This window comes from Zosterops lateralis (assembly GCF_965231275.1).
Source record: "Zosterops lateralis genome assembly, chromosome: 15".
Taxonomy (NCBI): Eukaryota; Metazoa; Chordata; class Aves; order Passeriformes; family Zosteropidae; genus Zosterops; species Zosterops lateralis.
The window spans coordinates 3,017,489-3,041,802 of record NC_139775.1 but is presented as its reverse complement, the minus strand read 5'-3'; the positions used below and the strand labels follow the sequence as shown (position 1 = coordinate 3,041,802).

Here is a 24,314-nt window from a genome sequence, read left to right as displayed (position 1 = left end):
TACGCACAAAGGAGAGGCAGAGCATTTGAGGTGTCAGGGTGTGTGTTGGATCTAATCACTAATAATGGGATGAGTTTTTTTTTATTTCATTATCAGTTTCAGTGGAGGTAGAGACATAAAAGACGGTAAAACTCATGCTATAACAACAGAAGTCAAAGTTCTCTTTGTTACAAGGTCTTTTAAAAGTTTCTTAGCCAATAGGCTGACACTGAAGGTTTACAAGTGTCTACTTAAGCCAATCAATAAACACTACACCTTACAGCATACAATAGTTGCTTGTTCTATATTTTTTTGTATCTTAGAAACTTTCTATGCTCCAAACATTTCAAGGCCTAAAACTCAACTCTGTTTCAAACTTCTATCTTTGTAAGCTTATACTGAAATTCTTGTCGAGCCATGAAACAGTTTTATTGGTCACAGCCCAGTGCTTCATGGGCCTCCTTTAGATAGTTCTAGCAGTCTTGGTAACCTGTTTCTCAGCCTCTTCTTTCTTATTTCAGTACTTGTTGGAAAAGATAGGACAGGAAGGGCTTGTGGATATGATTGCCTGGTAAGAAATACTGGAGATGTAAAACCTGCGAGTGAAATAGAAATGAAAGCCAGCTGTGAGATGTGATCATGGCAGGCAGGAAGACTGTGATTAGCTGGAGATAGGTGGAACGACAGAAAACAAAAGGACTCAGGAATGTAGCCCCTCTCCACCCTGCCAAGGTATCAGGGGAAAAGTAGATAAGAAAAGTCATCTTTAGAATATAAAATGATATGGTAATATAGTAGTTCTCATAGGCTGCATGCAGAGTTTGTAGGTTTTGTATCTTGTGCCGGTTGGTCACTGTAAATTAGAATATTCAACACAAAAGGAGATAGAATGTATTGTAACAAGGTGCTCACTCTCTTGCTGCTCTTACCGCTCCCTCTCTTACCTCTTACTCTGACCTCTCACCGCTCTTAGCCCTCTCTCTTACCTCACTCTTACCCCTCTTAGCTTTTTTACCTCCCTTACCTCACACCCTCTCTCTTTGGGGCTTCCCTCCAGCTGAGGCTGGTGGCTGAAGGCAAAGCTCTCTTTACCCACGAGCCTTGTAATAAACTCTTGTGTTTCTAGAATACTCAGGTCTGCAGAGTTCCTTCTCCCTGCTGTCCATGGATGCTCTTACAAGTACTATTTACGTTTGAGTCACCTCGACTAATTGCAGAAGATTCTGATGAGGATGACTAAAGGTGTTTTGGCTGGAGCACAGTGTTCAGACACATTTGGACCTACCTGCAGACGAGGGTGGCGATGATGACACACCAGGCTGTGCAGCAGCAGTCGGCATTGAGGTGCTCCTCGCTCTTGCGGTGCCGGCAGCACAGCCAGAAGGAGTAGAACAGCAGGAAGAGCAGGTCCAGAGCCAGGCAGGAGAGAGCAATGCCACCCAACAGCAGCAGGGCCTGCAGGAACAGAGATGGCATCATGGTTTTTAGCTAGAGGAGAAACAGTTCCCTGTAACGACCTGTTACTTTGGTTCTCCTTTTCTTCTTTTAGTGTGTGTTAATAAATCTGTCTTTATACCTTTAAGTCTGTGAGGGCCTGAGAGATTTTAGCCTGCTAGCAGCTGCTAACTTTTTCCCCAAGGAAAAATTTCTCAAGAAAGCTTTTTCTCAAAACAATTTTGGCAAACAACTCTCCTTTCTCAAAACAATCTTTGTCCAGGGTGATGTTTGCTGTTTCTCTGGTTTAACCAATGGGATTAGAGAGGTGTCGTTCCTATTCACCAACCATGTTAAGTCTGTATGGGAAAACCTTATAAAAGGTAGTAAGAATTTAGACAATAAAGCTTTTTTCTATGCTCTTTGCCTTCTGAAATATTTGGAGTCTTTTGTGTCCTACAGTGACAAGTCTTGCTTTTCTCTTGGTCCTATCTCACAGAGGGGAAAAAGAGTGAACACTCAGACCACTGCACTCAATTTGGCAAACGTGAAACCATTACAGATGGGTGCCACATCTGGCCACAGCAGGAGAGGCCAGCCAGGGATGTTTGAGGGCTCTGCATGGCATACCTTGAAAACAAATCACTTGGTGTGTTTGGCATGTTTTTAAAATATCAAGAAGTGATTTTTTTTTGTCTCACTCGGCCCCCTCTCTCCGCCCCACTTGACCAAACCACATTCTGTACCTCAGCTGTAAATAGCTGAGCCATTTTGTCTGTCCCAGTCTGCAAACAGCCTAAGTTAATCTGAGGGTTTCCTCTTTACTACTAATCACAGGTCAGCAGATTTAGAGAACAAAAATAATAATAAAAAAAACATTCAGCCAGCTGCCTCTATCTGTACAGTTTTTCAATCTTCATGAATAAATATGCAGGCTTATTCATTAGAAATCCAAGTGCATGAGTGGGTTTGAAAGGGGGTGGAATTTATTATACATGCATTTTAAAAAAAAATCATCAATCTCTGTGCAATGCTTCTGTTCAAGGTAGACCTAGAATAAATGCTAAACCCCTCCATATACCATCCACATATATAGGTACAACAAAAGTGGATGTTACAGACACACTTGAAGCAGTCACAAGTTGAGTTAGTGTGAATTATACCTATTTCTAGTCATGTTCCTGGGAGGAAAGGGAAGTTGTAAGTATTTAACTTCCAGTTTATTTTTATTCATAAAATCCTGCCTAAAATCCAAAGATGTAAACCAATTTTGTTAAAAAAAATAGCACTTTAAAAAATGAATCCATTCCAATACCATATCCAGCCATATTTTCCCACCTGCATGAATCAAGCAAAAGGATGCAATTTTATCCATAAGGTTTTTTTGATAAATCCTTGTTAGTGGTGACAAATGCCAACTTACTAGAAATTATTTAAATAACTGGAAAGAGTCCAAGTCACTTGCTGCTGCCCCAATATCGGGAATGCCGACACAGATCTGTATCAGCTAACCTAGAACAAAGGCTTGGGTTTTCAAACCAGTATCTCTTTTCCTTCCCATGCAGAAATTCCTTAAAGAACATTTATATGCTTCCTCCTGATTGAAACAATCACTTCCTTCTGATCAAAAGGAATACAACAAAGAATGCTGAGATTAAAGTAAAGAACTTTCACGACTGGTGCCTGTTTCTAGCAGGGTCTGGTAGGAACTTGCTCTTTGTAGGCTTTTCTTTCCCCCCTGCTCTGCTCCACAGGTACCCCCTGCTGAGTGATTATCCTGGCAAAAGAGCCACACCAGGTCCTTCCCAGCCAAGAAAGGAGGTGCACAGCAATGAAACCCAAGTGCTGCACCACAGATTCTCCAGGCAGCCCCTTGCTCTTGGCTTTCCCAGCCTTTAGAAACCCTCTCCCCAAGCCCATGGAGTGCCCTGGGACTGGGGGGAGCTCACAGGTGCTGCTTTCCCAAAACTAAAGAGCAGAAACTCAGCCCCTGAGTGGTGCAGAGTGAGCTCTGGGATCTCTACCAGCGAGGAGTGGGGGTGGAAGGGAAAAAGCCCAATCCCCCTTTCCCATGCTTTCTCCAGATGGTGTGAGCACTGCTGGAGCTCCTGAGCAGAAAGGGGCCTCTGAGAGGGGAGCTGCACTCAGAGCCCCACGTTCCCCCACTTCTGAAGCCTTGCCATGAACGAGCCCTCCATGCTAATTTAACTAACACATTTGGCATACCAAAGCTCCTCAGGGATAGCCTTTATTTTTTAAACATGTCAGGCTGCTGTAAGGCAAAACTTTCCTGCCCTGCTCGCCTGCACTTCTTTCTTCGCACCCTCAATCCTCCTGCACATGCTAAAAGGCATTGCTGCTGGAAAGACAAACTCAGCTGAAAACATCCTCCCAGCAACACTTTTATCAGCAAAAAATCCACACTGCAGCTCCAGATGTAGGGGAACCTATTCCTTTCCCATTGAAAGGAAATACTAAAAAAAAAAAAAGGAAAAATGAATATTAGATTGCCAACCAGCAAGGAACCTGAAGTCCTTGCTTTGAAGGGACACTTAATACGTGCTTTAAATTTGCATCAGGCCAAAAGGACTTGGCTGGCCACTCCACCACAATCTGCATTTCATTTTCCAGAGAATATTTGTTTTCCATTAATGGATATGTGCCATGGCAAGTGAAATCATCCAGCAGAGCAGTTATTAATCTTTCTGACTGATGAGTCAGTTTAGGACCCAGGGACTGGCTGGCAATGAAAGCCTCGTCACAACCAAAGATATTCCTCTGCCTGCTTGTCAGGATTAAATGGCAGTATTTAAAAAAGGGGGGTTGAGGCTGGATAAACCCTTAGACATTCTATCCTGCAACAGCAAATCTGGGGCTCGGTTATCCAAGGCCACATTATCCCAAGTAAATGTAAAATTATGCACTGGGCCTTTTGCCACGAAAGAGCATCAATTTGTCTTCAAACATTTGCTGAGCTATCAGAACCTTTATAGCAAATGATGCATGAACTGCCCTTACAGGAAAATGGAGACAACTTGGAGGAACGGCATTTTACCACTGCACTGACACTAATGGCAGAAGTGGAGACAGAGCAGTCCCTGAAAATGAGAGTAAATCCAAGTGGTATCAGCCAGACTGGCAGGAGAGGAGGCTACAGCGTCAGGAAGCCCTTTCAAAATAAAAGCTGCACACAGGGAATTAACCAGGAGCATTGCTGGCTTGGAGAGGCACCAGGGAACCTGAAAGCACTGTGCAGGGATGGTGCTGCAATGTTAACAGCTTTCCCAGCTCCAGTGTGGCTGCCAGGATTTGTGGTACTTACCACCTCTACAGGAGTATGAAGCCAAAAAAAAGGGCAGAAAACATCTAGAGTCTCATGTAGAGAAAGCGGAAACTCAAGAGCACAGCAAAAACCTCCCCCACAAATCCACCCAGGGGCTGGTCAGCTCATCCCTGTGGTGTGGTGTTGATATCATTCCTAACTAAGGACTTACATGCAGATCAGCCTTCAGTTTGCTCAAGCCCTGCTCTCCAAGACTCTGCCTTATGTTACTGAGGATCAAATAAATCAAGATACGGCCATGTGTCCTGGATGAAAAATCTCCATATGAAACAACCACTTTCAGCTTGCAAATTCCAAAGGGTGACCCACACTGTTAGTTATCTGAATGTATCTATGGGCTGTGGTCCTGGAAGGCTAATTTTAGCTGCTGAAACTGCACTTAAGAGAGGTTTATTTCATCCCATCCAACTGATGAAGTCACAAAATCTACATAAGAACATAAGAAAAGGGATATACAAGATGTATCTATTCCCTTAGAAAGGGTGAAAGCCTAAATAAAGCCACAAGGCAGCACAGTGCAGGAGAGAGACTCTGGGCTGCATTCATGTTAAATGTCAAGGTTTACCACTACATTAAATGTTTGCTCATCACCTGAAATACAGAAAAGTCTTGGCTTAGTGACTCTTCTTCACACCATGTCCCCTCTGCCATTTGGCACAAAATGTCCTGGCAGCAGGACAGGGCTAAGAAGTTGATTCTGAATACACAAGGACTCAAAACAATCTAGGTGTTTATCAGGTACAAGTTCTACCAATATCAACTTATGCAACTTCCAATTACCACATTCTTTCAACTTTAACTGCAGTAACAGCAGCACAGAATAGTAAGAAGCTATGGAATAGATGATTGCTATTTTACTACTGTTTGGAAAGTCTACCAAAACTTCTTAAGAAACTTGAGGGCAAAGCTGAAGCCTTCAGGTGGTTCCTGAGAAGCACTGCAGTTTCATTTTTAAATTTTCCATCAACGCTTTTAAAGGTATTTCATCTTAAAACTTTGTAATTTCAGACCACAGAACAAAAAGAGCTGCAGCTTTTGAGCACCTCAAGAACACAGCTGTCTTAATCATTGCCAGATTGAAAATGGTTTACCTTCAAGTCAGCTTTTGCCAAAAGCAAGCTTTCCATTGAATCTGCAGCTAGTATTTTTTCTGTATTTCCATGCAGCGACTTGTGATAGTGATAATAAAACAGAGAGAAGAGGTTAAAGGAGTGTGGGAAGAGAAAAACGTTCACCCAAAAGAATAAATGAAGCAACCTGGGCTGCTGCCAAAGGAGCACTCATCTCTATTTATTCCATGAAGGACGGAAGTCATCTTAGCAAGAAAAGAAACTGCTGTGGGATAGTGTCATGCCTACACTACTTCCTACACTGCTTTTTTTTTTTTCCTTCCAGACTTCAGGACATTTCTCTAAAAAGCTTATGTACTCACAGATAAGCAGCTATGTTCTACCAAGCTAACTGATACTCTTTTTTTTTTTTATGCTGGCAACACGAGGAACACTCTGACCTCTCCACCAACTTGTTCCGAACACGCTGTGTGTTCAGAGACTCAATTTTCAGCACTTAAAAAATGCTGTATGAGGTGTTTGTTGAGATGCTTGAGTGTCACAGGATGTCACTCATCCCACAGCCCCTACAGAAGGGTGAGGAACACAGCCAACCATGCGTTGGCCAATGTAAGGTGGGGGGAGGATGTGGAAAGCACTGCTGATGTCAGCACTGAAGCATCCCTGTCTCCTCACAGGGGACAGCTCTTCCCAGGCCAATTCCTGTGCTCAGCACTTGTGAAGGAGCAAAGCTGGGCAGGAAATGGGCTGTGGAAGAGGCTTTTCCCACGGTACTGAGATGAATTCTCTTCCATGAAGGATCCCTCTGCAGCAGGGAAGAGCACCATGGAAACAGAGAACAGGTTCCACCATCTCATCCCCTTCACAGACATCTCTCAGAGAAAGCACACTGGTAAGGGAGTGCAGGAGATCACAGATATATTTAGGGCAAGTCCATGCTGGTGCAAGCAATATAGGCCAACACTTTGCCTTGAGCTTTTTTTGGCTATTGGCTTTCCTTTCCAGAAAGCAGGAAATGCCAAGGATTGTCTCATGCCTTTTTTGCTGTTGTTGTTGTTTGTTTTGTTTTCTAAAAACACCTTAAGACAATACAAGCAGACACATTAGAATAAAACCAGATCTGCAGCTGAACCCCATGTTAGCATGACTCCCCCACTCAATTCCATTTACCACACTGGTTACATGAGCAGGCCAGTTTCCCCAGCACTGCAAAGCTCTGCATAGGCCTGGGTGTTATACAGTTCATGGTGAACTAAAGCCACTTTAATTACAAATGAGTGTTCACACAGGGTTTTAATGTAGTTTAACTAGAATTCAGTGTCATTTAATTCACTTTAGTACATTTAAAGTGGTTTAACTAATCTGTTTTGCATTCATTCCTCCTGTTAATTCAGATTAATTTCTCAAGTGTAAGCAACAACTAAGAGCAAGGCTAGGTTGATTAAAGATTCATCATAATTTCCTCCATACTTACATTGTGACCCCTTATTTCATAATTAAAGACTTTCAGCTCTGCCTTTATATTTGGTCCAACTCACAGAAGCAAGCACTGTAGAGGCCAAAAAGACACAACTTGTTGATCCTTGGCTTATTGCAGCAACCCACTCAAAATAATCTCTGCTAGGATTTTGAGAGCTGTGGTTGAAAAATACATAGCTCAGGTATGTCTGCACACCTCAGTTTCCACAGGTCACACAGGGGCAGGTGCTAGAATTCATCAGGGCAGCTCATATCACACACCAAACAGAGATGGAAAGCACAGAGTAGGAAGGATTTGCTTAACAATTGGGTTGGATATTTTTTCCTGCCCATGAATGCAGATCTAAGCTGTGCTAATCAGCAGTGAACACTGGAGTCCTATTGGGTTGAAGTCAAATAACAATCCATTTATTCCCTTAGTTGTTACCAACTCAGCAATCTCCATCTTACACAGCAAGGAAACGTTCCCAGAGGTAAGGGGGTCCTCTAAATTGGATGTTCTTATCCCCAGTTTCTCCATAGTGCTGGCTGAAAGCCTCTGTGCAGTACAGTGATGAAAAGAATGAGACACTCTCACCAAACTCAGTTTCCACTGACAGGTCCCCACAGACTAAATCTTTATTAAATGAGGCTTAGCTCAGAACTGGCAGCTTGTCAAATGAGCGTTCTCGCTGAAAAGGCGGATTTCCTTTCTGGGAATTCTGTGAATTCCCTTGCAGGACTCTAAAAAAACCCCACCACCACGGATGCATCAGTGTTCATGCAGATCTTTGCCCCAGATCCCAGACCAGCCAAACGTGCAAGGAATCCTCATGGGAACAGGCCTTCAGCTTCAGAAGGTTATTTCTTCCTAGTGTTCCCAGCTGGACAAAGTTACAGCCATTAGTTAATTGTGTTAAAAGGCAAGAATCAGATAATTATTTGGGATATGGAGGTGAAGGGCACCAAAAGGGTAGCTGGAGGGATTTGGCAGGTATCCTGCACCACTCACATCCACACTCACGTCCCAGCTCACCCCATGGCACATCCACACAATTCCAGCAGACATTCCTTTCCCACAGCAGATTAGCTCACACATTCCCACCCAACAGTGGCTCCTCTACTCGAGGTCTTTTAGAAGCCACTTGATTTCCTTGCTTAGAAAACTATATCATCCATTAATGCCTTAAAACACAGGCTCCTCACAAGGTCATTTTCCAGCAAACTGGATAGTGGAAAGAAACCCCATGCTACAAAGGAAGTATGAATTTTATGCTCCTACAACCCAGGGCTAAGAAAGCACTGCCTCTATTGCCTGGCTCGTGCTCAAGTGCAGTATGAATTCCCACAGCAAGGCAATTCCCCATCCCCAGCCCTCCCACAGGAGCTCAGCTCTGCTCCTGCAGGCCTGGAACTCCCTGAAGGAAGGACGTGGCACTGCCTGCAGCCAGGGACAAGGGCACAGTTGCAGAGCTCAGCACGTGAGTGAGGCAGCACTGGAGTGTTTAAAAAAAAAAAAATAGAGCAGGAAATGCTTAGGCCTGAAGCCCAGTGATTTAATCCAATTTCCATCTTTTTCCCTTCCCCCTCCTTTAATGTGCACTCTCAGAGACAATACACTTCATTTAGAGGGGAAAAACATGATCTCTCCTATGTGCCTGTCCTTACACTCTATCAAGCCAAGTGCTGGGACACTTTTTTTTAAATCTACGATGGCCATTCATGCTCTGGCACAGACAGCAGCCTCAAGGATTTCCTTCCAAGACCCCAGCTGTACAGAGTCTGTGCTTTACTCCACGTTAGCTGCTCTTCAGCTATTGCTGTTCCTTACTAGATTTGGGTTTCAAACCCAAGTGTTCATCCTGCCCTGGTGAATTTTAAGAATTCTCCACAAAGATTGGGCCTTCCACTAGAGGTAATTACATGCATCATCTACAAGCCTCCCATTCCTCTGCAGATCCCAAACCCTGCCCTTTCCAGGAGACATGGCACCAGTACAGATTAAATGCAGTATTTAGGCTTAAAGCAACTTCTTGATCTTCATAATCACCTCTCCTTAAACCAGACAACCAAATCTGGACTGATCGGGCACTATGGAGCTTGGAGACACTGAGCCCAATCCTGGGCTCTGGTGTCCTGGCAGGGAGGTCACTGCAAGCTGCACACACCAGTCACCAGTATTTTGCCATTTCTGCCAGGGAGAGGATAAACAAGGCACTGGGGAGGGAGAGGAAAAAGCATGGAAATGAGCAGAGCCACCCCAAAGTGGAACAGAAAACAAACACTTGTGGAAACTTTCCCCAACCCATCAACAGGGTTAGCCCATCCCATCAGCAGGAATGGCAGTGTTTCCATGAGCATGAGTGCTGTAGATAATGTGGTTCTGCTCCCTTCTGCCATTATTTTGCATTATTTTGAACTTGCTGGTTTGTCTTCAGGCACCATTTTAATCCCATTTATGTCTTGAGAGTTTTGGCACTGAGCATCTACAGCTGCACACTATAAACTCAAGCATTACATTTGCTGCACTGAGCCACAAAAGTTATACAGAATAACAGAGAGAGAATCCAAATTGGAATGGAAACTCTTAACATCAAATTGTTACTAATGTTAGACTTGAGAGGCAACTTATTGTTGCCTTTTTTTTAATGTATACAGCTTGTTCCATATCATTAGCACAATGAAGAGGTCTTTTTCTAAACTGCAGCTATTAGGAAGATGTCTAAGTGAGAAGTTCTAGCACACACTTTGGCATTTGAAGGCACCTGAGTTTTAAAAAAAATTAAATTAATTCAAAGGAAAAGATGTACTTTCTAGCCAAGACTACAAATCAACTGCAAATGGCTTCATAAACTGCTTTTATTAGCACTGAATGGACAGGAAGGGAAGCAGCAATAATTGGGCTTCTGCATTTATGTGTCAGTGGTGGCAATGGGTCATTTTAGTGTACTCAGGTGTCTCTGACAGGCAGATCCACATCCAGTTTGTGCTCAGTTTGCAACCTGAAGCGAATCTTCAGGATAATGAGCGAGAAGTTTTGGAACAACATGAAAATAACCAACAGGAAAACAACAGAGCACTGAGTTTCCATAATATTTACCCTATCCAGATTCACTGGCATTTTTCTACGTAAGTGCAGCAGGTCAAAAGGCTGTTTACACAGCAAAAACTGAGAATACACCGTAAGCTACTACAGGGTGAGGGAAAGAGCTCTCCTGATTACATTAGCAAAACACTCTGGTCTGGCTGCCCCCAGGACTGACCCCTGGGAGGGGACAAAGAACAAAAAATCAAAGACACACTGTCCTACATCTGCAGAAAGTCACTGCCCACTGTGCCACGGTCAGCAGCCACCATGACATCTTCCTTAAAATAATTTGTATTTGCAGTCAGCTTCAGTCAGTATGTCACTCATGCAGAGAGGCTGTGGGGCGCTGGGAAGGGGCAATATCCCATGGGAACAGCTTCTGTGAGTTTGGGAAGGGAGAACAGAGACCTCTGACCCGTCTATTGACCGTGGACCTGCACTGACCTCCTTGCACAAACAATGCAAACGTGCCATTGAGCTGCCAGAGACAAACAGGTGCCACGCTTCTCACCATTAATTCACTCCAAACTGCCTCTTTTGGGACTACTAGAGCCAAAGATCAAAAAAAGAAATAATTAAAAAACAGGGGAAAGAAAGGGAGGAAATCTCTTCCTTCAACTTAAAACTGTACCTTTCCTTCTCACAAAAGAGGCTCCTTCATGTGCAGGAAACATTTCAATATCAACTCTTCTTTCATTTTATTTTGGGGTTGAGTTGCCTTTTTTCCTTTTCTTTCTTTAAAGAAGAAAAAAAGCTCTCAAAAAAAAAAAAAAAAAAAAAAAAAAAAAAAAAAAAAACAACCAAAAACAAAAACAAAAAACCCTCAGGGACAAAGACTACTAATACTCACTATTGAGAACCTTCAAACCCATAAAAAAAAAAAAAAAAAAAAAAAAAAAATAAAAAAAAAATAAAAAAAAAAAAAAAAAAAAAAAAATAAAAACCCACACCACAGAGGGACTAACAGAGGAAGCAGATATATAAAAAAAACAACTATCCAAGCTAGCCAAGACCCACCACAGTCACAGCTGGAGCCCGTGTTTCTGCACCACTGACAACACTGGGAGCTTCATTAACCACTTCTCCTCAGCCTGTGCAAGGGAGGCTGGGGAGCTGAGAAAGGCCTCCTGCAGGCTCTTGGCCAAATGTGAGAAGGGATTAGGGCCTCCTCAGGCTGCTGCCCTGGAGGGAAATGCAATCTGAATGGGGAGTTTTTCTCACCAGCAGAGCAGAGCTGCAGATGCTCCTCTCAGCAGTCACGGCCAAGTTCCCCTGAAGAGCAGCACTTGGTGAGTGGTCACTGCCTCACCCCTGTGCTTCTGTTCCCCACCATCATCCTCATAAAAGGGGAGCACATCCTTTTTAAATTCACCTCCTGAATGCCATTCCTGAGTGAACACTTATAGATGCACTTACAGATTAAAACTCTTGCAGTTACAAGGCAAATCTGATGCCCCAACACATATTCACAGGCTCTGGTTCTGAGCAGCTCTTCCTGCAGCTCCTTCATTTCCCCATGGGGCTGGGGGAAGAGGGGGATCTGTCTCCTTTCAACTGTTTCAAAGCTGTTCAACTCTCTTAGGGTTTGCCTGCAAAGCTGAAAGCTGTCATGGGCCACTGGCCTAAAAAAGTTTAAAGTAGTTGGTTTATATCAAATGTTTAAAAACAAATACACCTCACTTTTAGCTTCCCACCAAGTTTGGGAATATGTAGGACACAGGGTCTATTACATTTGGCTGTAATAGAGGTTACAGCAGTTAAAAGGAGGAGGTGTTTGCCCCACTGTCTTCTAACAGGATTTTTCATTAGTTGCTTTGCTTTCCCATGACATAGACATCATATCCACTGGAAATCAATGCATTTTATAGGTAATTTAATACACACACAGCCTGCCCTCAGAGATCTCTTTATCCTGCTCATGAGATCAGTGCTGGTGGGATTCCTCGAGTTCCTGCACTGACATTCATTCATTCAGCAATTCTTCTGAACCACAGAGATTGATTTTTCAGGAAAGTTCCCAGAGTTCTCTTAGAGGTTCTGCCTGCACTTATGTCATGGCTATATTTAAAGAAGGAATCCCACTAAAGTGGTTTATAACGTGCTCTGGCAGGACAGTGTAGACAGAGCTAAATCCTATTAAGCTACTTAAGTTGCTTTCCCCCTCTGAAGTCATCTGTCAAATGCTGGTACTAGACATAGCAGCCAGCTATCAAACTAGCTTATCAAGAGTCATGCTTAAAATACCAAACAAAACTGTAAAATGTAATCATCACACACATGGAGAAGAGAAACTGGGGCAGTGTGCTGTTCCAGTAACCTCCTGGGATCCCAGAGGGTGGAGAAGGCTGGTGATTAGCTTTTCATTACAGTTGTATTGTAACCCACTTGCACACCACTGGACCTTATTAAAGGGAAAATGACTGTGTCTTTAATGTTAGCCTTGACTCCTCTGAAAGGACTGTGTGGACAATACATGAATGTGAAGCACACTTTTAAAATAGAGATCACACTAACAGGGCAGGAGGGGGTACCTGGGAAAACAAAGCCCCATTCAGCCTTAACTCAGCTCCCCATGGAGAAGGGGGAAAGCAGCATTCATGGTTATTTCATCTCCTTTTCCAGTAACTCAAAAATAGGCACCACAGAGTCCTGAAAGGTTAATTCCCATAAATGTTAAATGTCCACATTTAAAGCTCCAGCTTTACAGCGTTCACTCCACTATGTCAGCGTGTCACCATGGCTGTGACAACATGTTACTGAGATTTCAGAGACAAACCTCAATTCCACACATTCCATACAATAGGAGAAAACAATAGGCTGGAAAAGACCTCTGGAGGTCACTGTAGTGCAACCTGCTGCTTAAAATAGGGCTAATTTTATAGATGGGGTTGCTCAGAGTCTTGCCTGGGCAAGTTTTGAGTGTCTGTAATGCTCGAGTTCCCAAAGCCTACCTCAGCCTCTGCTCCAGCAGTATGAAAATGAAGGCTCATAAGTGTTCCACATTCCACTCACGTTCCATTTCCCATTTGAGCTTGAGGTTGTTGTCTCTTGTCCTTTTGCTGGGCACCTCTGAGAAGAGCCTGGAACCATCTTTTCCAAGTCCCTCCTTCAGTTATGCAAAGGCTGCTCACAGATCTGTCATTTCTCCTTCTCTGCAGGGTGAAGGGTGCCAAGTCTCCCAGTCTCCCTTCACTTTGACTATCTCATTGCCTTCCCCTACTCATGGTCCAGCCCTGCAGCCCCTCTCCTGCCCTGGGGCCCCCAAGGCAAGGGGCAGTTACACAGCATTTGTGGTGGCACGCAGCTGGAAGAGAGTCCATGCTTGTGAGATGGCTGATTACACCATTTTGGGGCTACTTTCAGCTTGTTTACAGGGCTGGGCAAAGCACAACCCTTCAGAGCTCAGGTTTGCAGAACCCAGCCCACCTGATGGGGACACCAAGCACCCAGAGGTGACAGATTTTCCCCACACTGGGCTCTGAGGGCATGAGAAACACCGAGCACCATCAGAGTCTGACACTCAACAACGTGCATGTTGTTCCTCAAAACAGCACCATGAGACAGCTGAGGGGAGAGGAGAGGAGAGGCAGGGAAAGGGAGAAAGCAGCAGTAGAGAAGTTACAGGCTTCAGACTGAGCACAAGGCACTTTGGGAGTGATGGGCCAGCCCAACTGCACGGATGCTCCTGCATCCCATTGGCTGCTGCCTTCAGAGCTGCACAGCAACCAGCCCTGGAGGTGGGAGTCTGCCAGCTCTCATGAGAGCTCCCTGCTCAACCCTCCTCTGCATCCCCACAGCCTGGCCTGCTGCTCACCCTGCCCAGCTCAGCCTGGGATTGATCCCGCACCGAGGTCAGGCAGGGAGACAGCCAAAGCAGACAGGACCTTGCTTAAACAAACGAGCAGCCACAACACCAGGCTGTCACAACAGGAGTCTTGGATAATCACAGGCTCTGTCCTCATCCACAGCTCAGGTTTCCCTTGACAAATGGGAAGGCAGAAATAAGGAGGGGTGGAGGGGAAGGGGTAAGATGTGCAGCTGTGCTTGTGCCTGACACAGCTCAGAGAAGTGCTGACACCCAAAAGGGATTAATACTCCTCAAAGGCAGCACGACACAGCACAAAGTGCTGCTTCTGGAGGTGTTTCACTCCATTAATTTTGGAAAGTGAGGGAGAAAGTGGTCTCTACAGAGAAAGCTCCCCAGCCTCAGCTTCCCTATGAAAGGGCTCCAAGCCCAGGGTTCCAGACCACACCAAAGTTCACAATAGAAGATCAGAATTCTTGAAGAACAAGCAGGAAAGAATACAGAAACTGGCATGTGGGAAAGCAGCTGATCCAGCTGCTGGGCTCACCACCACCACCACAGGCACAGAGCAGGTCAGGAAACCTGCTGGGGATGTGGAGGAGCAAAGCCAGTTCTAGTGCCTGAGCACCACAGCTCACAGCAGGAGAGCTTGTTTCAGCTTCCCTCTTGCACAACAACCTAAACCAAATCCCCAAGAGATCTAAGCAAAAATTAATCCAAGACACAGGACTCAAATGCAATGATTTGCAGGCTCTAGTGAAAGAAATGTCTCGAATTCTCTCCATCCAGACCCCAAGTCATTATATGCACTTAGAGCTAAGAAAAGAGTGAACTCCCCTGCCCTATTTCCCAGTCTGTGCAGGAGAAGCTCATCTTCTGAGCAGTCACTATTGATCAGCTGCCTCTCCTCAGACAGTGAAGCCCCACAGTGCTCTGGGAAGGGGAGAGCAGCAGCACCTCTCCCTTTTTGCCATTACACAACTGTACTTACAGCAACTGTTTATGCAGGCAGGAACACCTACCTGCTTCCCAACTATTTATAAACCAGGAGCCAAGCCACTGCAGAAACAACTGTGTTTTGTGTCACTGCCTGCCCTGAATTCCCTGCCCCTCAGCTGAGCAAACAGCACCCAGGCAGATGAGAAGCACTAGCACGAAGTCAAATAGATAAACTCAGCTCCTGACTAACCCAACTCTGCACTGAAACAGGAGGCCCTGAAGCAATCCATGCTGCCAGCTCTGCTGGGGATAGAACAAAGAGCAGATTTAATATCTTAAAGACAAACCCCACAGATTTCCTGCACGCAAACATACACACACCCATTGCTGCTATGGTTGTCCCAAACAGGGAAAAGCTCCAAGAAATACAGCACCTTCATACTCTTTCTTGTCAGGGAGGAGTAGATCCTGCCACCCTGCTAAGTAGTAAAACAATTTAAAAGTTTTTAGGGACTAAGTGTACAAATTCGTTTGAAAATCTGTCACATCCCTGTTGGTTGCTTTGAGCAAAACTACTTGTAAAGACATTTGACAAGCAGACAGCTAAATATTAGATTTCTTTAGTACTTGGCAGCAGCCAAAAGGGTCTGTAATCATTTATATGGGCCCAGTTCTCAAGCTTATAAATTACTGTTATTTCTGAATCAACTTACTTTTACTTCAACAAGAAAAAGAAGAGCTAAAAAGCATGGATTTAATAAGTGAGATCTCCCCAGTTTGACAAAGCACTACTTTCCTCATTAACAGCTCCTGCTGCAAATGAAGGTGTCAGACTTTTTTCTGTCTCTTCTCCAACATCACAGCTGAACTTTTAGCAACAGAAGAAAACAAAGCCACTGTGAAAAGTTGTGACAATTGAGGCTGTGATGGGAAGGGTGGCTCTCCCTGGGCTCAGGCCATCACTCCCCACATCACTGGTGTGGTCTCTGAGCTGGAGACAATGCCACTCTTACTAGGACTGTTCCCTTTTTCCAGGAAAAGCAAACAGTAGGTAGCACAGCTGCTTCCAAAACCTGTCATTTACCCCATCCACAGAGGGGAGATATCCAGGTTTTCCTCTATTTTCTTCTCCTCTTACAGAAAAAGGCTGTAAATCCCTATGTCCTCAAGTGAGACTGACTTTACACAAACACCAAGATGTGCTGTTTAGGTGAACAGAGGTCACCATCTCCCATCTGACGTGATGGGGCAGCAGAGAACAGTGGGCACAGCTCCACACTATCAAACAATTTCAGCTATTTCTGCTGCTGTCCTTGATGATCAAAGCTTTTCCCTAAAATAATAAGATCCCAGGGTCCTCAAGACCAGCTAAGACGGGAAGAAGACCCTTCCCCTTTCAGGATGCTTAATATGGAAACAAACACCACACAAGCTTTGTGTTAAACTGATGCACAGGAGCCAGAATTCCTTATTAAAACCTGCAACTAACTTAATCAAGGAATTCTAATATTCATAACTGAACTTAAAAGCACTACCCTCTGGGAGACCAGAGAATTTCCCCTCAAAGCCTGTTCACCTCATTGACAGTCCTGTTGCTTTTCATAATCTTGTTCACAAATTCAATCAAGCTCCAGATAAAATCTAATCAAGTTGGACAAGCTGAATTGCAAGGGCTGTTGTTTCAAGTCCTTTAACAGGAGGTCAGCTCAAAGTAAGCCTCTGATGTCCCAGGACTTGAGCAGGATTATTTCATGTAGTTCATGGCTCTAGGCACCAAAGACCATTTTAGCCCCCCAAACTATTTTTAATACTCACTCTAGTGGAGCATTTGATCTTGAGACAAGCTAGGTTTAGTCTCCAGTCTTTTTTGCTCAAATCCTCAGTGATTTCTCCAGGCACAAAAGTGGCTCTCTCAGGTACAGGAATGAACAGCTATTCACAAAAGTTCATTATTATAATTGCTTTTCAACTGAAGTTTGTCCCTCTAGAAAACATCACCATCCCTGAGAACTTCTGCTAGTCTGGAGATACTGACCATTCCAAAGCAAATGTAAAAGCACCCAGACTGCCAGGGCAAAGTGTTAAGGAAGACCTCATTATTCACACTTTAGACATGCTGGTCACTTCAGTCTGCCCTCTAGAGATACTCTTTTCCTTTTCCCCCTCAAAAAAAAAAGTTTTCATAACAATATTAGTCACAAACTTCATTATAACTAAAATCTTAAGAGGAGGACACTACTTTTTCCCATCATCATAATTCCACGGACAACAAGACAATGAATGGCCTCACCACCCCAATTCTGAACACTGGAAAAGTAATTATTTCTCAGCTACTGAACAGATAAACAGAACTACCAAGTTTCCAGCCAGAAAGCCACTCCCCTTCTTCCTCTTGTTCAGCATGTGTAGCTCTGGTCATTTCCGACTCTGATTCCAGCAGGAAGAGCTATTTCAGCCAGTGCCCAGAAATAAGAAACTCAGAAACCCAGACTCACTGGCTGCACTGCATTAAAAAAGCACTTGGAAAAAAAAAGCCACTGATTAAAGGGAGGCTGCCTTTATCTCCAACACACCAAACATCTGAAAGGATGTTCCCTCCCAGACACTTCAATGTATCAATCCTGGTTCCCTTCCTTTCTTTTCTTTTTTTTTTTTAAGTGTCTATAAAATAAAAGAAAGTGTTTGTTAATTTAAGTATTTATCCAGCCAGCTTCAAAATTAAAATATTTCTGCTCTGTCTCCAGTCCAGGTTGGTCCCTGGTGACTATCTCCAATATTTTACATAACAATATGTCTTTCTAGAAACTAAGCTCTAGGGAAAATAAAGAAGTAAGGAAGCTCGAGCATATTTATCAGGCTTGGCACTTCCTATCTGAATGCAGCACTGGAAAACCATTTCCCTGACAAATAGATGTGCCTGAACTGAGTCCACAGCCCTGCATCTCCCCTTCAGCCTCATCACTCTCCCAAAGAGGAACAGCTCTGAAGAGGCCTTCAAAATGTAGATGGACTTGCAAGTGGGGAGCTTGCAGGGAAGGTAGGGACTGGAGCAGCTTTACAGACACCAGGGCTCTGCTGGAGGGATCTGTGCCACTGCTTGTCCAGCTGTGGAGTGGCATCCCACCCCTGGCACATCCTATCTCACAGGTCACACCCAGAGCACACCCAGTGAGGAGCAGAAGCACATCCACCACCAAGGAGAGCATCACATCACATCACATCACAGACAATCTACTGCTATAGAAGAGAAAAATTGATCACCTGCTCACGTGGCAACAAGAACTGTTCAGGACTGTTAAAGTGATGGAGAGAGTGATCTCTGAAAAGGATGGGTTGATGTAGCACTTTAAGAGGAATGTTCCCTGCTCAGCTACAGTTCTGCAGGTCACAAATTAACCAGAAATAAAATGCTATTACAGACCCTTTCACCAGCAGGCCACTGGGTTGTTCCATTTGCTCTCAGCATTGTTTCCAACTCCAAACCAGAAAGAAGCCATAAAGGGCAGGAAACAGCTCATCTATAAGCCAAAACCAGAAGTGTGGGTTTTTTCCATGATGGTTTTAAAAATGGCATGGTTTAGGAAAGCCTATGGGGTCACATGGAGACAGAAGTCAGCCAGCAACCTTTTATTTGGCCCCTGATTTCTGTTTCTTGATTGAGCACTCCAGAATATTCCAAAAAAGAGATTCAGCACAAAGCCTGCCATGTCCCACACTTCTCCACCCAACTCTTAGTGCTGAAGCACTATGAAGGCACAGGGAACTTTGTTTCTGTGCCAGGTTTATGTCAGCCCAGGGTTATCACAATTAATCTGCCATGAGTATCCACTTTCATTCCTGGATCAGATGTTCAGTCTGGTTCACTGGGCAGCTGCTCAAACACCCTGGCCCCTGGCTGGCAGGGCTGCCCCTGTGCATACCAGGCCTGGTTACACTATAACTGGAACCAGACCTACCTCTGAGCTGCTTTAAAAACCTGTTTCCAGCCTGGCTAGTTCCTTGATTTAATCAATGAGCAGCCCCAGAGTGCAAAATGTTCCAGCCACCCTCCTGGACCATGACCTCAGGAACCACAAACTTCCACTTCACACAGGTGTGATTAAAAGGTCTAAAGCTGCAAATTTTATTAGGGATGGAAGAGTCACATCAGTGTTAAAATTCCCCAAACAGGACCTCAGATTTAGGTGCCATTTACACAAAGACTTAGTGTCAAAATCAAAATTTTGCACTATGTCTCTGTTGAGGTCCTGCCTGTAGGTGCCTCTCATAGACAAACATCCATGTTCACAGCCCAAATCTAATTTTAAATCATGTTCAGTGTGTTAGAATACAGTACTATCCATTTCTTTACCTTGTTCAACAAGCAATATGAATGTATTTTTTTCAAATAGGTGCTGGATGCAGTTTCACCAACACACACAGCTCTTGGCACTGCAGCATTGATACAGCAGGGCCACTCCATGGGAAACCAGGACCAAAAAAAAAAGTCTTTAATGTCATTAAAAAGTAAGAGACTTTGAGCACACAATTACAGACAACGCCAGAAAACCCTGGTCAGAATCTCCCACCTCACAACGTTTAAAAAAGAGATTTGCAACTCTGTAGAGAAACAGACCCATTTTCCAAAGATTCAGATCACAAGTGCAAACCTTGCAGCAAAGTTTGGGCTCCATCTAATTATGGGATTTCCTGGAGTTTCAGGGTACACACAGACAAACCTAAAGTCAATTTGTTTGAATGGATTTCTACAACATAAACATGTTTGGGTTTGATTGTTCAGGGGTTTTAAAAACAACTTCAAAACTCTCCTCTAACTTGTAAGGAAAGTGACAACACCAAGTTTTCTCCTGGGCTCTTTGAGTATATCTAAGCACCTGCACATTGCAAAAAGAATCTAAATAAAAAACCACCAGCAACAACGAAACACTCAAACCACACAGGACTTGAGAACACGTAGTTTATCTGCCTTATTAGAAAAAGCAGTCTTTCCAAACACAGCACAAGGGAGGAAATATTTTTGCAATGCTCCACAGTCCCCAGAAGAGTGACCTCTCCTAGCACCAGCCCAGCCTGTGCTCTGCTGACTGGGACAGCACCAAATCCTTCTGCTCTTCAGAGATGCAGAAGAGGAAGTGGTGATACTTCAGGCAGCCAAAGCTTTTCTTTTAAGTCCAGGATTGAAAAAAGTGCAAGACAGCAGAATTATAAGTTGCTCGATCATAATTCTAGCAGGAAACACTCTGCTCTTATCAGCACCGCTTCAAGCCACCCTTGTTATGCTAATCCAGTAACTTGCTAACGCTGAAGCGCCCTTGATAGAGGAGCATTGTGAGAAAATAGTCCTTCGACGTTTGTTTTCACAGCAGCTACATCTGGGGAAGAAATTACTGCAAAGCTTCTACCTCTCTGCAGAGCAGTGCTTGGATCAGTTTGAGAGGCAGAAATGCCAAGTCCACACGCCCTGTGGAAGCTTTACCTGCTCAGAGCTCCACTGACCCACACCTTGCAAAGAGTGCTGCCCAGCCCTCTGCACTGAGTGCTGTGTCACCTGGACACAGGCATGGAGCACATTTTATTGTTGGGATTGCTGCTCCAGTGTGGCCTGGAGTGCCAGTGTTGGCACAGCGAGCAGTTCCCCTGTTCCTGTCACACCTGGTCACCAGAGGAAAGCTTGAGCAGCTCCCCTGTTCCTGTCACACCTGGTCACCAGAGGAAAGCTCCCATCCTGACATGCCTCCAGCTGTTCTGTGAGCACCATCCCATGCACGACTTGCATAATGCTGTGATGTGCACCAAACACCAGCCTTTGTCCAGGAAAAAAGTTCGCCCCACAAGCTAAAAGCAAAAGTTTTGCCTTTTACAGAAGGCACTGACTGCAATTTGATTTCTCTACTTGTGATAAACTTACCCTCTGCAACTTTTCACCGTGTATTTCACTGGAAAATTTAAGCCACTTTGAACACTTGCTGTTGATAATGGAGACTTCCCCTACTTCTCCACCCACTAAAAGACACTTCATCTCACAACTGCAGTTCTGTATTCTGAAAGCATCACATCCTCCCACCAGCAGACAGCCTCACCAGTCAGCAGCCCTGGGCCTTTGACCTTGAAAACCTTAAACACACTGAAGCCTTCCTTCAGAGAGGCCACAACACTACTCACTGAGGCCAAAACTATAAAGAAGTAGAAGGAGGAAATATGTTTTCTTTCACATCCCAAACTGGCTGACAGCTCCCCACTCACAGCGTAATCCTGAGCTATTCTTCCCACCAACTCCTTTTTTTCTTGTTTCTACCTAGATATGCTGAGACTCCTGTATCTACTGTGTATTTCTGTGTCTAACTGCTGCCTTTGCATTAATAACCAGTGTTTTCTATCCATGAAGAATCACAAGACAGAAGTGCTGCAGCAGAAGAGCTTTACAGCCCAAGCCCAAGGTGTTGCACAACCACCCAACAAACCTCAAGGGAAAGGAAAGGCTCCTTCCTCCACAGCCAAAACATCTGCTGTGGTCACAGCCCTGACACAGCACCTGCAGAAAGGCAGACACCAGAGCAGGGTTCACCAGCACCTGCTGGACAACAGGCTCCAGTGCTCCTGCCCACCAGACCCTCACTGGGAGGGACTTGCACTTCTAACCCACAAACCAGACCCTTTTTCTTTCCCTAACATGTTCACAGCTACTGACTGGCGGATTTGGGGTTCCAGTGACTTTCAGAATGAAAGCCCAGGAGCACAGACTCTCCAGTCTGCTGCTTTAAGCCTCACATCTCAGGTTGGAAACACAGCCCACAATATTTAAACTGGAAGTACAAGGAGGGATCCAGCAAAGGAAGAAGAAATCCAATGGACAACAGCCAGCTGCCTCCTCCACTTACTACTCTGCTCTCATCTACTGCAGCTCTTTGAAGCAACACAGAGTCAGGAGAGTCCTGGCCTGAAAGTTTTTGGGCAGGATACAACATCCAGGCCACAGCCATTGATAGCTAAGCAATGGGTCATTCCTGCTCTGACTTTTGGTCTATCATTCAACACACACCTTGTGGTGCCTTAAAATGAATTTTGTGTATGTTTGTAACATCACCAAGGTTGGTCATTTCCACCAACAACAACACAAACAGCATTTATCAGGCCTTCAGGGAGTATTTACACAAACTCAAAAATTAAATTAGGCTACTTTTAAAAACAGCTGTTAGTGCCAGATCAGCATTCTCAGTGAGAGGTTCCAGAATAACAAATGCAGAAGTACATGATATCACCCTTTCTTGCTGCTGTGGTTCCTGGAACACATTTTCATCAAATCTACATCAGGAACTGGTGCTTAAGTTACTTATTTGCCTGCTCTATTTACTTCTATTTCAGTGTCTTTCAGTTTGCTGCTGCAGGTGGATGGACTTTCAGCCACCTTATCTTGACCAGTGAACCACATTCCTTGGCTTTACATCAACCCTCAGCACTAATACCTACAGTTACCTTCATGGCTAACTTTGCATTTGCAGATCAGCAATTTGCCTGTTTGGAGCATTATCCCAAAGTGGGATTCACCAGTGTGTAAAGCAGAAAAACCCCAGGCTATGCATGAACTCTACCAAAAGGGAGCCAGGTGTGTATCACTTTGCATGAGTAGTTTTAGAGATATTTTTAAGTCAGGCCACACCATACATTCAACTTGCACTTGAAATATCTCAGGCTTGAGATCCACCCTTCCCCACAGGGATATTTTCTTTCTATTCTTAATAGACAGGTAATTTAAACCTCATCTGTGAATGTATTTTGAGTGAGGATCCTAATCAGGACAAAACCCCCACTTGCCTCAGTGTAGCACTCACAGTATCTCTTACTGAACCTTATTCTCTAATCAGGTGGGGCTGTCAGACCTCACTGATTGCAGGACCAGCAGCAAAAATACAATAAAGAAGAGACTCATGTCCTCCTCAGCAATTTTGAAACACTACTAGTGATCAAGACCCCTTTCTACAAACCCAGCTCTCTAAAAACACCATCACTACAAAAAGTAGTTCGGGCAACAATAGAGAGTTAGAGCTGCTCTGACCAAGCCCATTCCATTGGTGGGGAATATTATCCTCACTCCCAACCTGGACAGAAAGCTGGATCTTTGACAAGAGGCTTTTCACAGCACTTAAGGGCTGGCAGCAGTTGCCCAGGATTTTTCACCCTTTTAGCAGGTGTTAAAGCTCCTGGGAGGGAGCCAAGCAGTGCTTTTGACTGACTGAAGCAATCCAGTCATTGGTTACATCACCCAAAGGCTGCGAAGAGTGAGAGCAATTCAGCAGAAAGAAGTTTTGACCAGCCCCATGATAAGATACCCTGAAGCCACAGGCCAAATATCTGCAATAACTCCCGTATTTTCATGCTGCCTTTTATTGAATGAAAGCAAGTGGTGCATAAACTGCAGAACAAAGTAGAGAGAGCAGCTGCTCGAACACTCTTACAAGGCACTCAGTAACTGTTCTCACTTAAATCTATGCAGCATAAAACCAGCTACAATACCACTGGCAGTAATGTGTGCAAGTAAAGTAGTTCTCTTTCCTTTATGGGTCTGCAGAAGAACATTACATGACACTGTTTTTCTTCTCTGCAGAAGGAGCTAAAGACAGAGGCTTTTGATTTTGATGGTTCTTCCCATCGTCTTTGACAATAAAACAGCTCAAGTTTATACTAAAAGACAGCGTAAGCTTGAATGCATATTGAGAAAGTATTTTAATTTAACTCTGCAGACATTAGTGAGAAAAAAATGCAGTATTTTATAGCAGACAAACCTTACCCTCTACAGACTGGAGGAGAAGAATGTCCATGATTGGGAAGTGGAAAAAAGGAAGGCAAGAGATGGCTCGAATGTGTCCCTGGTGCCTTCAGGGGTTTAATCTCATCAGCTGAGACAATGCAGGCTGGTGCACTTGCACCTTGAGATCAGTAACAGGCTCTCTGTGGGCTTTACCTTGCCTTGCCAACAACACAGATTCACCTTCTTAAGGCTTTGTCACATTAGTTTAAGGACACACCATACATATGAACCTGTGCCCTTCCTCCTCCCCTGTCCTCTGGTGGCACAGCCCCTGGTGCCACACACACATCACTATTTACCCTGCTTTGCTCCAGGATAACAAGGGTATTTCCAAGAGGGGCCAACTTCCTTTCTGAATTCTTTGTGCCCCCATCCTGTCTAGGTGCCATAAT

General features: G+C 44.3%; 1 protein-coding gene across 2 annotated transcripts in view; it reads right to left on the bottom strand.

The window, feature by feature from the left end:
• TTYH3 (tweety family member 3) overlaps positions 1–24,314 on the bottom strand; it is a 73,276-nt gene that overhangs the window by 34,805 nt on the left and 14,157 nt on the right. For both annotated transcript variants that reach the window (XM_083872683.1, XM_083872684.1), the window contains exon 2: positions 1,265–1,434. In XM_083872683.1, the coding sequence (XP_083728809.1) occupies positions 1,265–1,434 (170 nt within the window). The remainder of the gene's footprint in view (positions 1–1,264; positions 1,435–24,314) is intronic.